The 15,998-nt window shown below is 42.2% G+C and overlaps 1 protein-coding gene across 2 annotated transcripts in view; it reads left to right on the top strand.

The window, feature by feature from the left end:
* Positions 1-15,714, top strand: part of Ubqln1 (ubiquilin 1) — a 40,701-nt gene extending 24,987 nt beyond the window's left edge. Inside the window, exons 6-11 of one of the 2 annotated variants that reach the window (XM_031358148.1) lie at positions 127-373; positions 8,434-8,576; positions 10,849-10,932; positions 12,075-12,190; positions 12,329-12,494; positions 13,876-15,712. In XM_031358148.1, the coding sequence (XP_031214008.1) occupies positions 127-373; positions 8,434-8,576; positions 10,849-10,932; positions 12,075-12,190; positions 12,329-12,494; positions 13,876-14,028 (909 nt within the window). In that variant the 3' untranslated portion in view covers positions 14,029-15,712. Of the gene's footprint in view, positions 1-126; positions 374-8,433; positions 8,577-10,848; positions 10,933-12,074; positions 12,191-12,328; positions 12,495-13,875 lie in introns of both variants that reach the window. The other variant, XM_031358149.1, reaches the window with a different exon arrangement.
* The last annotated feature ends 284 nt before the right edge of the window (positions 15,715-15,998 follow it).

Below are 15,998 nucleotides of genomic sequence, written 5' to 3'. Positions count from 1 at the left end.
CCTTCTGAGGCTCAGGCCTAAGAGTTGTTCTTGTCTAACATGAATAGTCTCTGATTGAGGGTACTGCTATATGGAGGATGTGGCTTCACTGAAGTTCCGTAATTGATGTTTTTTTTTTTATTACAGTTTGGTGGTAATCCATTTGCTTCCTTAGTGAGCAGCAGTTCATCCTCAACAGAAGGGACTCAGCCTTCTCGAACAGAAAATAGGGATCCACTCCCCAACCCGTGGGCTCCACAGACTTCCCAGAGCTCACCAGCTTCGGGTACCACTGGCAGCACCACTAACACCGTGAGCACCTCTGGTGGCACTGCTACCAGTCCCCCTGCTGGACAGAGCACCTCGGGCCCAAGCTTGGTGCCTGGTGCAGGAGGTATGTTGCCTTGCATTGATAATGAGACTGGTGCTGAGACTGCATGTATATGTGCATCCCTTTTATGAAGACTCTTGTTGCAGGCTTTTAGGATTGTTTGAGGGTTAGAATTAATATTTATTTATTTGAAGTGTGTGTGTGCATGCTATATGTGTATAGGAGCCCCCTGGAAATCAGAAAGGGGTGTCAGATGCCTTAGAACTGAAGCTGTATATGATTATGAACCATCACTTGGATGCTGGGGCTTGAACCGGGTTCTCTGCAAGAGCAGTAATCTCTCTCTCTCTCTCCCTCTCTCTTTCTCTCTCTCTCTCCCTCCTTCTCTCTCTCTCTCTCTCCCTCTTTCTCTCTCTCTCTCTCCCTCTCTCTCTCTCTCTCCCTCTCTCTCTCTCTCTCTCTCTCTCTCTCTCTCCCTCTCTTACCTGCTGCTCTCTCGCTAGCCCTACACCATGTCTTGATCTGTGTATTCATTGTGACATGATCAAGCATGGTTACCATGCTATACAGAAGACCCCCAGAGCTCGCTCATTCCTAGGAAAATTAGAAAGAGGGATAACATATTTTAAGATGACAATGAAATTATTCTGCTTGCTATTTGAAGAGCATATACTGGGTATTTTGGTTTGGAATGAAATGCCCTTCCCAGGTTTATGTATGTGTTTAAGCCTCAGCTGTTGTCACTGTTAAGGACAGTTTTGAAAACTTAGGAGCTGGGCAGGTCACTAGACAAGGGGTAAGGGGTCCTTGCATGTTTCTCCGCCCTTGGCTCCTTTCTTGGTTGCCATTATGTGAACTGTCATTCTTTGCCAAGATTTCCCTGCTGTTATGGACTGATGTCTCTGGAATCTTGAGCCATAAATAAATTTCTCTTTTAAAACTCCCAGCACTTGGGAAGCAGAGATAGAAGGATCTCTGTGAGTTCGAGGCCAGCCTGGTCTACAGAGTGAGTTCAAGAACAACCAAAGCTACACACAGAAAAAAAAACAGTCTCAAAAACCCCCCAAGGGGGGGGAGTGAGGCTAATTATATCTATTATTTTGTCACAGTTACATAAAAGTAATTAGTATATTGGGGGAGTCAAAATAATGAAAGGAACTTGATTCTGAAGTCATTTGAGTGACCTAGGACATATGAAATAATGGCTGAGTGACTGAAAAATAGGAAGATAAGCCATGTGTCCACTTATTGGTGAAGAAGTAAAGCGTTGTCCTCGTTAGCGCCATGATTATATTGCTAATGCTGGGTGCATTCAGACTTGGATGTCTAACACCTGAGTTGTTACAGTACTAATTCAAACACACACCTCTTGCTTCACTCATTCTTTGTCTCAGTCAATAATGATCGTTAGCTCTAGAAATTCATAGAGATAAATTACATGGTGTGTAGCTCTTTTGTGTCTGTCTGCACTGGCTTTTAATTAATTTATTCTGTGTGTATCTCTGATTTGCTGAGATGTCCTTCTGGGGCATGCAGCTTCATTACCTTATGTGTGGCTTTTTCTTTTTTCTTTTTTTAAATCTAGTTTCTCTGTACTTTGTAGAGATGTAGAGCCATAGGAATTAGGCATGAAGCTTGGATAAGAAAATTGAGATTTTTTTTTCAGATAAGATGAAAGCACTATGTGTTGGATTTTAGCAGAGGCCAGAATGACTTGGAAATTGTGCTGCCTACTGAGGTGGAACAGGGGTGCTGGTGATGTGTGGGAATGAGGCTCCAGTGTTGGCATAGTCAGAGATAAGGGTATGTCAGTATTTTTCTGGAAGGATTTGTCTTGATGTCACCCTTAGGTAATTGCTGTTGTTGGGATCCTGATTGTTGCTGAATATGATTTATTTTTCTCTCTTGAGTTTTGCTCTGGCGTTTTGTTTTGTTTTGTTTTGTTTGTTTTTTCGAGACAGGGTTTCTCTGTGTAGCCCTGGCTGTCCTGGAACTCACTCTGTAGACCAGGCTGGCCTTGAACTGAGAAATCCACCTGCCTCTGCCTCCCAAGTGCTGGGATTAAAGGCGTGCGCCGGCACGCTGGCTTTTTTGAACTAAATGTTAGTACTGTGTGTGGATTGCTGTCCATATGCAGGTGAGGGCAGCAAGGGTAAGGCTAGAGCCTGTGATTGGGCAGTGGGAAAGGGAGACGGTGAGAGTTTTAGAGACTGGACAGATAGGGACACACAGGGCAAAGCAAGGAAGATGGAGGAGGAGGAGGAGGAGGAGGAGGAGGAGGAGGAGGAGGAGGAGGAACCCGATCCATGTGGCTTTAAACAGCCACAGGTAGCTATGAATATCATAGAAGGAATGGATAATTACAGGAAAATTTGTCCAGTCTACGTGGGCAGCTTATATCAATATCAATTGGCTCCGAGTTCATTGTGTGAGCATTTTGTGGGATGAGAATTTACAGATAAAAAATCCGAGCCGGGCGTTGGTCACGCATGCCTTTAATCCCAACACTTGGGAGGCAGAGGCAGGCGGATTTCTGAGTTGGAGGCCAGCCTGGTCTACAGAGTGAGTTCCAGGACAGCCAGGGCTATACAGAGAAACTCTGTCTCAAAAAACAAAAAAACAAACAAAACAAATAAACTCAGTTATGTGTTCAAAGGTCCTAATAAGATAGTGTCAAGAGAAATTGTTTTCATTTCCTGAGTTTTAGTTGACCTTATCATTTGTATCTATGGATTCTCAAAGATCAGTTCAAAGGCCGGGGCCAGAGGACTGAAGCAGAGTCACTGTCACTTCTGTAGCCAGGCTGGGGACCGTCATCTAGCTCCTAGTGAGACCGAGCTGCCTGAATCTGGGAGTTTAAGACCATCATGGGTAACAGTGAATGACTCCCAAAAAGCCAAGTTTCTTTTTCTTTTTTCTTTCTCCTTTCTTTTTTAAGATTTTTATTTATTTAGTGTATATGAGTACACTGTTACTGTCTTTAGACACACCAGAAGAGAACATTGGATCCCATTACAGATGGCTGTGAGCCACCATGTGGTTGCTGGGGATTGAACTCAGGTCCTGGAAGTGCTGTCAGTGCTCTTACCCGCTGAGCCATCTCTCCAGTCCAGGTTTCTTTTTCTTAATGTCAGACCTCATGAACTAAAGTCTCTTCATAGTAAGGTGTAAGATCTGTTGGGGCGGGGGGAGCTAATTCATTATTTTTAGATTAGCGTAAAAAGCATTTTGGGTTTCACAGTGGCATCTCTGTACATATGAATCATACATTTTTTTTTCTTTTCCTTTCCTACTATCCTTCCTCAAATCCTATCTTGCCAAACTGTTTTTTTTCCTTCCAGTTAATCCGAGCTTCTCCTTTTTTATTGTATGTATTCAGCTTTTCTCACCTCTATTAAGATCTCTTCCTACCCTCTCTTGATCCCCCTTTTAGTTCCTTGGTTTAAACACTCTTAGACAGAATTATACACACAATTTCATATCTGATTCCACATGTGAGAGAAAGCCTTTAAGTCTGGCTTATTTCACTTAGCCTAAGAACTTTTCATTGCTTTCATACACATCCCTACATGTTATGGTTGCAGTTTTCTTTACAGCCCTTCTACTTGCACTGCACATAGACTGCACATGTTCTGTGTCATAGACAGCCTGTCTGCTGGGGGATGTCTACAGAGCCTGGCTGTGGTGAAAGCATAGCAATGTTGTTTACTCAGGAGTGATGCAACTGGGTCATGTGACCGTTCTATGTTCAGTTCTTTAGGATGTTCCATACTGGTTTCCATAGTAGCTGCACAAGTGTATGCTCCCCTGTGTACTAAGTGTACTTCTTGCCCATGTCCTCACCAATGTTTTTCTCAAGTATTCTATATGGAGGGAGCTGCAATCTCAAAGCAGTCTTAATTTTCATTTCTTTGATACCTAAGGATGCTGAACTTTTTCAAGTACTTGTGTGTCTTTTGAAAATTGTCTACCCAGTTGATTATTGGATAGACTTATTGAGTGGGTGATTTGAGGTTTGTTGCATTTCTATATACGCGCGCGCGCACACACACACACACACCATCTGTGGTGTTTCCTTTGCTGAGCAGAAGTGTGTTAATGTCATGTTGCCTCCTTGCCAGCGCTTCTGATTATTCCCTGTGCTGCTGGAGTCCTGCTAAGAAAATCCATGCCTGCACCTATGTCTTAAAGTGGTTTTCTTAGCAACTTAAAGGTTTCAGATTAAACATAAAGGTCTTGATCGTTTTGAATTAATTTTTGTTCAGGTTGCAGACACGGAATTCTGCAGATTTGCGGTTGGCTTTTGGGATTGTAATGCGATCGTTTGGCTTCTTTACCCCTGCGAGCTCTGCCACCTGCAGCATGCGTAACTCCCTCAGATCAGCTCCACTCTGTCTTCACCGCTTCCCCTGGTGGGCAGCTGGGGATCTGAGGTGTCCTCACCAATTTAGGCTTCACCTTGACTCTCTCAGTGGTCTCTCAAGGCCTCCTTTCAGGGACTAGCCTTGGCTGTTCTCTCTCTAGAACCTTGATCCAGGTTCATGCCTACAAACCAGGACCATCTGGAGGGAAATGCCAAATTCTGATGACAATGACATGTAGCCTGGTTTTCTTGGACATTGCTACAGTGACTTTCATGTGAGGGTCAGTGATGTTAGCATTCTGTTTTCAAATACATTTGGATTTTGATATGGTGACCTTTAGATGAGTGGGGCCTACCCCCATAATACAAAGCCCTAATGGTTCCGATTTCTTTAACAATGGCAGTTGCTTCTTTGTGACTATGAACTTTCTCTAGGACAAGGCAGAGTACAACCAGATCTTTTGCCATGAAGCAAAGGCCTGCGGCCTGGTTTCCTGGTGTCCTTGTTCTCCTCATGAAACCTCATGAGCCAGATTCTCACTGTGACCTCAGAACCAAGATGCCCATTAATTAGCATCAGCTCACAGCATCTAGGGCTTCTCTAGCCCATGGCTCTGACCTCTGCTGCCTTCTCTTGCTGATAAGTACACTTTCAATCTCTCTGTGAGTTCTTTTTTTTTTTTCTCTTTTCTTTTTTCTTTTTTTTTCTTTTTTTTTTTTTGATGTCTTAGAATAAAGGTAGAGCTTTATTTTTTTGTTTTGTTTTTGTTTTACTTTTTTTTAACTTTTATTGCATTATCAGAAAAGTTAACATGATTTCAATTTATCTGAATTTGTTAACATTTAAAAACATATTTTAATTAAATAGAATTGAGTCATATTCTTGTTCCCCTTTTGTACCACTGCTCCTCCCATACACCCCCCCTTCAATACCTATCTCTGTGAGTTTCTGATGCTTTCCCCTTTTATCATTCTTTGGCATAAAATCTAGCGTTTCTTTTTTACCATGTGCCTCACTGGTTCACACAGAGCCTAGCAGTGTGTAGAATGTCCTTCTCTGTCTAGTAAGTCTCAGTGGGCTTCAGGGCTGTGTGTATGTGAAGCTTCTAGGTTTGTGCTGTTACTGGGACACTACCCCTGCCGCCCTTGACTTCCTGTCCTTTGTCTCCATAGAATGAATTCAGACAGTGGTGTAGAAGATGAAACATCCTTAAGAGATGACAGTAAACAGGGGCTAAAGGGACCATTTATTTATTTAGTATATATGAGTACTCTATCTGCACGTACATCTGCATGATAGAAGAGGCCATCAGATCACATTATAGGTGGTTGTGAGCCACCATGTGGTTTCCAGGAATTGAACTCAGGACCTCTGCAAGAGCAGAGAGTGAGTGCTCTTAACCACTGAGCCATCTCAACAGCCCCTCACTTGAATTAACTCTTAAGGAAGATAATATATTTATTATACATAATATATACTTGTTATATATAAATATGTAATATATACTACATATATACCAGTAGTATCCAGAAGGTCACTACTACATGGTGATTGACGTCCTGTCTCCATCCAGGGCTGGAAGTATAACTCAGATTCTATATCATGTGACAGAGTAGATTTAAAAGAGTTAAAGAAGGCCAGCATTTGGGAGGCAGGGACCAGACAAAGGTGGCCTGATCTACAGAGTTTCAGGACAGCCAGGACTAAACAAAGAAACTTTGGTAAAGTGGGAAATGAAAGAAAAATTAAATCTAGAAGGACAGGCATATTTTACACATAAAAGGGACAACTTTACCTTAATGTGCCTCAAAAGAGCCTTGCTACCTCAGCATCTTTTCACAGGGCATTTCTAGTTTTCTCTTCTACAATTACTGCATATTTACAGACACAGGAGGTAAGGCTCAAGCTGATTATAAGGTGACTTTAAAGCCTGCTAATTTCTTATAGTAGTGCATGACTGGATATGGAGGTTACTTTTATTAGACAAGACACTATAGTTGGCTGGGGCAGTGGTGGTGCACACCTTTAAATCCCAGCACTTGGGAGGCAGAGGCAGGTGGATTTCTGAGTTCGAGGCAGCCTGGTCTACAGAGTGAGTTCCAGGACAGCCAGGGCTACACAGAGAAACCCTGTCTAGGAAAAAAAGGGGGGGGGGGGGGGGGGTAGGGGGAGAAGTAACTGCTGAGAATCAATAGTATTGTTTCCTAGTTTACTTATTGGTGCTATGCCCACTGTCCTTAATTCTAAGAAAGACATCTGTTCTCTCCACTTGCCTGTTCAATCTAGATAAAATTAACTGTGAATCAGTCACTACTGATACGTGACTCCTTGTATGGCTGACATGCCGTGAAAACCAGCTGGTTGTTACACAAGTGAAAAAAATGTAGTTCTAATGAGATACTTCACATTAATTTTGTAATTTTTCTGATTGATGCTCTCCTATGGATGAGGAGTGTTGCTTTAGGGTTGGGCTTTGGTTTTGTTGTTGTTTTGTTTTTAAATATCTGTTTTAAAAAAGATAATTTTATGTGTGGGGATTTGCCTGCCATATGTGTCTGCACCATGTGCATGCAGTGTCTAAGGAGGCCTGAAAAGGAATTGCATCTAGCACTGGAGTAAATAGGTGGTTGTGAGTTGTTGTGTAGGTCCTGGGACTTGAACCTGGGTCCTCTGGAGTAGCAACCAAATACTGTGAGCCATCTTCTTTACCCTGCTTCATTTTTTTGAGACAGGGTCTCATTATGGACCCCAGCTTGGAACTTGGCCTTGTGCCTCAGCCGTCTCGGTGCTGTTGCTTTCTGGATGAGATGTTGTGATGACTGTCCAGTCAGCAGTGTCTGTGCTGACAAGGAAGCAGGGTGGCTCTCAGGTGCCCCTTCAGTGTTCCTGTGCCCTCCTAGTGTGAACGGAATGCGTCTAGCAGTGGGATCAGCAAAACCATACTCATGTCACTGGGTATTGGATTTCAATAGTCTCCACATTTCTACAAATATTTATTTGTAGATGTTTTTCACTTAACTGTAAAATTGTAAAAACAATATTCACTTTCTGGGCTATATAAAAACAGATTGTGGCCAGGCGGTGGTGGCGCACGCCTTTAATCCCAGCACTTGGGAAGCAGAGGCAGGCGGATTTCTGAGTTAGAGGACAGCCTGGGCTACACAGAGAAACCCTATCTCGAAAAACCAAAAAAAAAAAAAAAAAAAAAAAAAAAAAAAAAAAAAACAGATTGTGAAAGTCAGATTGGTTTTGTAGACTGAAGCTTACCTGATTGTCTTAAGATATTTTTGAACTTAAGAGTGTAGAAAAGCTAACTTGAAACTTGCAAATATAAGAACACCACAAACCCAGGACAATAAATTAGAAAGATTAATGGAGATACTCAGTTGATTTAAGCCAGATAAAGGGATGTTAGTTCAAATCCAGAATGAAATAGTTGGTTAACATTATGCTGCCATTTCTCCTCAGGGCTGTCAGAACTGTTCTCTCTTTATTTGAAGGAAGTGGACTTGTTCTTTTTTAGGCTTCTGAAGTGCCAGTGTCATAATTCTTGTGCCTTGGAGCCATTATTGAGTACAATAAAGATTGATCTGAAGATGGAGTTTAGTAACTAGTACTGGTAGCAACTTTATTTAGGTGTCAACACTGAAGTGTGGAGGAGGGGACGTAAAGTAAAAATAGGCACTGTCTTAAAACATACGTGTATGTCTTAATCTGTTTTTTGTTTGTTTGTTTTTTCTTTTTTAAATAAAATTTTAGCTAGTATGTTCAACACACCAGGAATGCAAAGCTTGTTACAACAGATAACTGAGAACCCACAGCTCATGCAGAACATGCTGTCCGCCCCGTACATGAGAAGCATGATGCAGTCCCTGAGCCAGAACCCTGACCTTGCTGCCCAGGTGAGCTTGTGACTGTGCTTGACGTGCTCTGAAGTAAACGGTGCTGTGGCTGCTTCTGCTCAGCACGCCGGCTTGTGCTCCCTCAGAACTTCAGCTCTGGGGACGGCTTTAGTTCAGACAGACCTGAGACAACCTCACTTCTGCTATTTGTTGATGAGATGTGCTCTTAAAAACAAAACCAGACGTCTTTAGAGAATCTGCTCTGATCACTGCTCGTGTGTGTGTGTTGTTTGGTGCTAGCTCTCTGGGTGGTGGTCGTGTACCTAGATAGAGCAGCGCCCTTGCTGTGCCTGAGCAGCTAAAGGGCCTGGAATGGACTGTGAGCATCCACCGTGGTCCATGGAATGGACTGTGAGCATCCACCGTGGTCCATGCTGTAGGAGTGTACTCTGCTTTCCTTTACAGCACTCTCATTTACGTTTAAAAGCTGCTCTTCTTTCATTACAATGAATGAAATGGTTTTTATTTTCAACGTCCTGCAGCCACACTGATACAAGGATACAGCAGATGTCATTGAGGCAGGGTCCTTGGTGATGGCTTACATAACAAATAATTAAAGAACAGTGCTTCTGGATAATGTTAATCTTAAAACTCGCATGCTATGGGTTGTTGTGTATTTTTGAAAGCTGGTTTTCTGAATTTATTAAGTGCTTGAAGTTAATGTTCGCTAAGCATTTTTGCCACTTGGGTCACTGATATGTGGAGGTGTGTGAAGTGACCTGTATTCTCAAGTATGTACTCAGTTCACACTGAGCGTGCACCTCTTCCTTAGAGTTCTTTGTCAGTGAGCACAGTCCGTCTGTAGAGCACCTGGGTGCTTCACACCTTTGCTATGCTAACTATAGAGCGGAATCCTGGCCTGAGGTGATGCCTCTTCTGATAGAGTACTTCACAGCTTACAGTGTGCTCTGGCGCCAGCTCTTCACGTTTATAGTGTTTAGTTTGAAACTTAAATATTTAAAATATTTTAAATGTGAAAACTTAATTGTGGAATGGAGGTTCAGGTAAGTTAGGAAAATATAATAAGTATAATAAATAAAATCGTGTTTGTGTGTGTGTGTGTGAGAGACAAGCTTTTTCTATACTAGTTGAGTAAGTTAAGATGATAGTAAATGTGGTAACTGGTTAACAGCCTCATTACAAAGGAGCGTGCGTGCGTTTTCCTGGAAGACTTAAAAGAGGCGTCCCTGACCTGGAGCAGCTCCTAGTAATTTCCTGCTTATTCTAAAGCACACTCTGCATCCATAAGACACCACCTGTTACCTGGTTTGATGATGTTGAAATTAAATAATCCACTTTGAAGGAGGGGTGGGAGAAATCTTTTTTTTTAACAGGATTTACACACAGTTGTTATTTAGTATGGTTGCCTAATCGTGGGCAAAGATCACTCCTCCCCAGACTTTGGACCGGTAAACAGGCCATCAGGAATCATCGGAAAGCAATATGCAATTCGTCTCTTTTGAACCTTGTAGTTTCCGGTTTGCTTATTGTGCTTGATGGTCTTACCTTCAGGCAGTCACATCACGTTAATACTGGTCAGAGTTGAAGGCTAGGTGTCCCACGTTTCTCCTGTGGTGCTAGGCTAGTGAAGTGGTGCTAGTGTTCTCATTTACATCTCTGTGTCTTAGCTATCTAAGCACTTCCCCAGAGGACTGTTGGTGCTAGTTTGTGCTGGCTTTCACCTAGCAGCTCCATTTCTCTGGCAAGCTGATGGCTGCTGTGTGGTTATTCTGGACCTAATATCAACTGTTAGTAGTGGGCAGGTAGATGCAGTGGCCCAGACCTGGGTGTTCTCTGCACTTGCTGTTTGTGAGTTGAGGTTCTGAGCAAGCCATGTGTAAGCTGTTAGATAGTGATGTTTCTTTTACTCTGTAGTGTAGCAGAAAGCACATCTTCCTGAGAGTCTGGCACTCCCAGGCTTTTTTCCTTTCAAAGGCAGAAATTCACCTTTGTTCAAGGAAAAGGAGACAAAACAATTGCTTTTATTTTTTAGGGCACTGCATGTCATCCATCACCTACCATTCTCGTTGAAAGAGAAGATGCCTGCCTGCCTGCCTTCTTTCCTTTCTTCCTCCTTCCTTCCTTCATTTCTTCCTTCCTTCCCCCTCCCCTGAGCTCCTTGTGGATAGAACTTCCCTGCCCTTTTTTATTTCTGTTCTCCCTCCCTTTTAAGTGCCAATTTAGGCACTTGGAGGAAGGTAGAATATTAAACCAGGTACATTACTTGTTTCAGATATTTCCAGTTAAAATTGTTTGAATACTTGCCCCATAGATGATGCTGAATAACCCCCTATTTGCTGGAAATCCTCAGCTTCAAGAACAAATGAGACAACAGCTCCCAACTTTCCTCCAACAAGTGAGTAAGAGAAGACGCTGCTGTCTTTGTAATGATCTGCTTGAAAGGTTTGCTGGTGAACGTGTCCTTTTACGTGGCTGATAGCACAGTGCACAGGAGCGTGTGATCCCACCCACTTGTAGACACTGAGCCTGACCCTCCCCAGCCCATGTTGCTTCTCCTAGGAGTTGAGAACTGTGTTGCTTTTGCTCATGAGGACTTAGGGTTCTGAACTCTGTGTTGATGTCATAGGCCGTTTCCCTTCACTGTGCATCTTTATATACACTGTACAGTTTGGACAGTTCTGAGTGATAGGAAAGTGCTACCCTCAGCTGACTTTTGTTGTGATGTCTCATTTTCTTCCAAATTAGCAGAATGCTTGTTCTCTGGGAGTAGACCTCATTTCCTCATAATCAGAATTAGTGAGGTTAAGACTGTCGGTGTTGTCGCCTTAGGAAGGTTTAAAAAACACTCCCCAAACCGTCACAGTGCTATTTAGTAATGGAAAAGTGGTGGTGGTGTTTTTGAAACTGATAGTTGTCAGGGTTCTTACCTGATTGAAATCATGGTTAGGCAGCAAGTCATTACCCCTGGTTAGTGACTGTCCTTGGTCTATTGCAGTGGTAGAAGCTCCCTGTCAGCAAGTCATTATCCACTGTTAGTGACTGTCCTCGAATAGTGACTGCATAGCAGAAGCTGCTTCTTGTCTGTCAGGTGTGGGGATTTGAAAGCCAAGAAGCTAAACTAGGGATGCTGCATTGATTTCAGGTTTGCAATGGCTGTTTCAGATAGCGACTGTTAATTTTGTTAGATTAGCAGTAGACAAGGCATGGTCATCAGGTTACTACCATCTAATAAATATGCATTTGGAATTGCATAGAAAAAAATTTTCTTCTGTTGGAGAAAGGGGATATGTGGCTTCTGGGATGGCTCCTTCTTTTCTTCGCTCTGGAAACAGCTTTTATGGTAGGCTTGCTGGTGAGTTGAGTAATAACTTGTATATGGAGTTTGCTGTCAAAGAGGAGGGTTTGTGTTCATTCTGGGAAGAAATATGGTGTCTGGGTATAAGGTTTTAGATTTTCTTCAAAACTCTTGCAGAGTTGGAAATATGTACCTGCCTTGCTGTCAGTTCTGTGGTAACCGCTGGGCTTCTTCCTCCTCAGATGCAGAACCCCGACACACTCTCAGCTATGTCGAACCCTAGAGCCATGCAGGCGCTGCTGCAGATCCAGCAGGGCTTGCAGACGCTGGCCACAGAAGCTCCTGGCCTCATCCCGGGGTAGGCTCATTTCTCTGAGAATTGTAGATTTAATAGCATTCTGCCTTTTATTTTGGGTTATTGAGTTGTTTTTAAGAAAACAGCCTAGCCAGTGTTATTTACGGTGTAACCTGATGGTGTTGCTCGTGCTTTCCCTAGGTTTGCTCCTGGCTTGGCAGCAGGCAATTCTGGAGGCTCCTCAGGAACCAATGCACCTAGCACTGCACCTAATGAGGATACGAACCCCCAAGGGGGCACTGCTGAGCCAGGCCACCAGCAGTTCATCCAGCAAATGCTGCAGGCCCTTGCCGGGGTGAATCCTCAGGTGACCATGCTTGTCTCTACAAACCTTGCTCTCGTTTTCAAATTTTCAAAAAAGGAAAAAAGAAAGCAGCAGCCATTTCCTGTTCAGAGTAATGAAAAGTACTGTTCAAGGATAATAAACCTAAAAACAAAACAGACATTATAGAAATTGTTAATTTTGTTGCTGTTATCACATAACGAAGGAATAATGGTATAATATTTAGAAGTAGCTTTATAAAATATGAGTTTTGAAGTACTTTCTTCAAAGCCATTTGAAATAAGTTTTATTTTATAGGAGTTTATCAGGAAGAATCTAAAAACATTGTCAGTGTTTCAGAACAGCTCTGTCTAGGCTTCCTCTTGGGCCTCTCTACTACTCCAGCACCTCCTGGGTGCGGTGGGCCCCTTAGTGATATGTTTGCACCTGGGAACACTTATTGTCTTTACTAAGCAGTTACCATTAAAGGGGCCTGGAAAGAAGGCTGGCTCAGATGTTGAGAGCACTGGCTGTGATTCCAGAGCACCCAGATGCTATACCCAGCATGCATATGGAGGCTCAGAGCCATCTGTAATACAGTTAGTTAGCTCATCCAATTTCTGTGGACAGCAGGCATGCTATCAGGCGAGTTGGTATTGTAATTGAAGTATACTTAGTGTTAATACAAGAGAAAGTATCTAATTCTAAACTGTCTGTGCATGGTTTCTGCTAGTTCGCATGGCTCTGAAGTAGTGAAATTTATTAAGCTTGTTTTACTCTTTTGTGGGAGAAGAGAGAAGGAGCTTCAAGGAATCAAATCGAAAGCCCCTGTGTGCCTGGAATGTGTTTGGTTTGGTTTGGTTTTTTTCGAGACAGGGTTTCTCTGTGTAGCCCTGGCTATCCTGGAACTCACTCTGTAGATCAGGCTGGCCTCGAACTCAGAAATCCACCTGCCTCTGCCTCCCAAGTGCTGGGATTAAAGGCGTGCGCCACCACTGCCCAGCCTGTAAGGTTTTTTTTAAAGGCAAAATTTTATGATCTATTTGTTATAGTTTAGGAATAAACTATTCTAAAGTAAACTGCTAATTAGCTTTAAATATGACAGATATTTATAAATTATTTTAAATCATATTTTGCTCATTTGAAGTAAATATACCATATAAATATAAGGCTAAATTATAGACTAACACCTGGATTTTTTTTTTAAATAATTGCAGATGGTCTTGTGTATTATAGATGAATAAGTCTGTTCTATTTAATAAATAACCAAATATGGTGGCTGTATCTCAAGGCAGAGATAGCAATTTAAAGAAAGCCCAGTAGACTAGCATACATTATTTAAAATGCAGTTAATGTTTTCAAAGGTGACTTGGGTATAACTTAGACTGGCTTTCCTTAGATTGTGCTTCATTGTTCTTCTCAACAGCTGCAGAGTCCAGAAGTCAGATTTCAGCAACAACTGGAGCAGCTCAGTGCCATGGGATTCTTGAACCGGGAAGCAAACTTGCAGGCACTGATAGCAACGGGGGGTGACATCAACGCCGCAATCGAGAGGCTGCTGGGCTCCCAGCCCTCATAGCAGCATTTCTGTATCCTGAAAAAATGTAATTTATTTTTGATAACGGCTCTTAAATCTTTAAAATAACCTGCTTTATTTCATTGGGATTCTGTGCTGTTATAAAGGAACCAATAGGAAGTACCTGGAGGTGGCGTGCGGGTCTCTGTCTTGTTGGACAGTGGGAATCAATGTTTCTGGTTAAGGCTGCTGCATGCATCAAACACTTGGCATTATTGCAATTTTTTTAAAAACATCACCTTTTCTAATTGGGTGAACAAATTTTTGTCCTGCATCTGTCCAACTAACTTGCTTTTTAAACATAACCCTATGGTAGTAATTTATGTAGAATAAAGGCATTAAAAAGCAGATCATCCGCGCACTCCATGATTTCTGGTACAATGTTGCTTATTGTGACTTTGGCATGTACTTTGCAAATAATGCTGTAAGATTTATACTACTGACAGTTTTGTTTATTTGTATACAATACAAATTATTGCATATTTCTAGGCCATCTAAGCAAAATTTCTGTAACCAAAAAAATACACTAAGGATTCCTAATTGTGTAGAATCTTACAGCATCTTTGATAACACCTCTCAGCAGAAGTGCCATTTAGTCCATGTGGAAAATAGAGAAAAACTAATTCTGGTAATCTCTTTAGGGACATTTAATTGTACAGACAACATAATGTAACAATATCTCAGCATTATATAATGGCTGTAAATTACCTTTATTTGTGCCGACTGGAGGAGCACCGTAACATACTCTGATGTGTTTGCTGGGGCATCCTGCTCCCCATTGGTGTCTAAGCAGCACTGAGTTTATTGAAATGTCGCTTTCACTGGAAGTGCTGATGTTTCGGTTCTAATTGCCATATAAAATAGAGCTGTCTTTTGGGTTTATCAGCTTTCTCATTCATAGGCAATACCTGGGTTTTAAATAATTAGTGAGCCACTTGTTTCTCAAGTGTTTGGCTAGTTCTATTAAGAAATAGTTGAATGTCGTGCTGTTCGGAGCCTCAGAAGGGGGTGGGGGAGGGGTGAGGCAGAATCTATTCTGGGTTGGGCCAGCCTGAACTAGGTAATACTGGCAACTAAGATTCTGTGAAGATTCTATGCATATAGTAGTGTCAGTGGGGTGAAAAAGAGCCGTTTTAACAATTTTGAGTAAGTTTGGCTATTCTGTGGCCTCTTTCTTCCTTCCCCAAAGACGTTCTACTTGCCTAACTCTCAAACTGTTGGGGTGATACATTCCTTTGGGACCAATTAAAATAAAACGTTGGGGTCAGTGATATATGTGACTGGCTCTGGTTCAGTATTCTCTTAGGTCACTGTATTCTCTCTTGTATGGTTGCCCGAAATTATAATGTTAAGTAATCTAAAATAAGTTCAGACAAGTAAAATCAAGGGAAATAGAAGGTGAATTCTATAACTTCTGTTGCTTGATATTAAAGGTTGAGAGGCAGGTCGGCCCCAGACTGTACACTTTTCTGACACTTTTCCCAGGAAGAAAACAATGTACAAAGGTCGGGGTGGAGGCGTGACTGAGGAGCTGGGCACAGTGTGCATATGTCTGCTCTCTCTGCCTTAAGTCTCAGTCTGTCTGGTCGAAAGACTTTGTACTGGTGAATGGCAATATGCAGGTGGGACAGTGTCAAAAGCAGTTTGATTTATTAATCACCAAGTAACAATAAATCTCCAGCTTTTACACTTGGTTGTCTTGCCTCTTTTGTAGAAAAATGTCTTTTTTTTTCCCCCCTTAGTATGTCTTAATGTTAAAACCTATTTGGTTTACCCAAATTCTGTGAACACTTAAGAGATTTCTTTTGTCTGGGAGCTGGGTAGTGGTGGTGCACTCCTTTAACCCTAGTACTCAGGAGGCAGGGGCAAGCAGGATAGAGAAACACTATCTCGAAAAAGAACAATAACAACAAATTGTTTTGTGGGTCTTGAGTGCTAGTTTGTCCAGCACAGCCTTACTCTATAGCTGTGGC

The sequence above is a fragment of the Mastomys coucha genome, unplaced genomic scaffold (genome assembly GCF_008632895.1).
Source record: "Mastomys coucha isolate ucsf_1 unplaced genomic scaffold, UCSF_Mcou_1 pScaffold7, whole genome shotgun sequence".
NCBI lineage: Eukaryota > Metazoa > Chordata > Mammalia > Rodentia > Muridae > Mastomys > Mastomys coucha.
The sequence above is the reverse complement of the archived record's forward strand: the minus strand, read 5'-3'. Positions and strand labels throughout refer to the sequence as shown.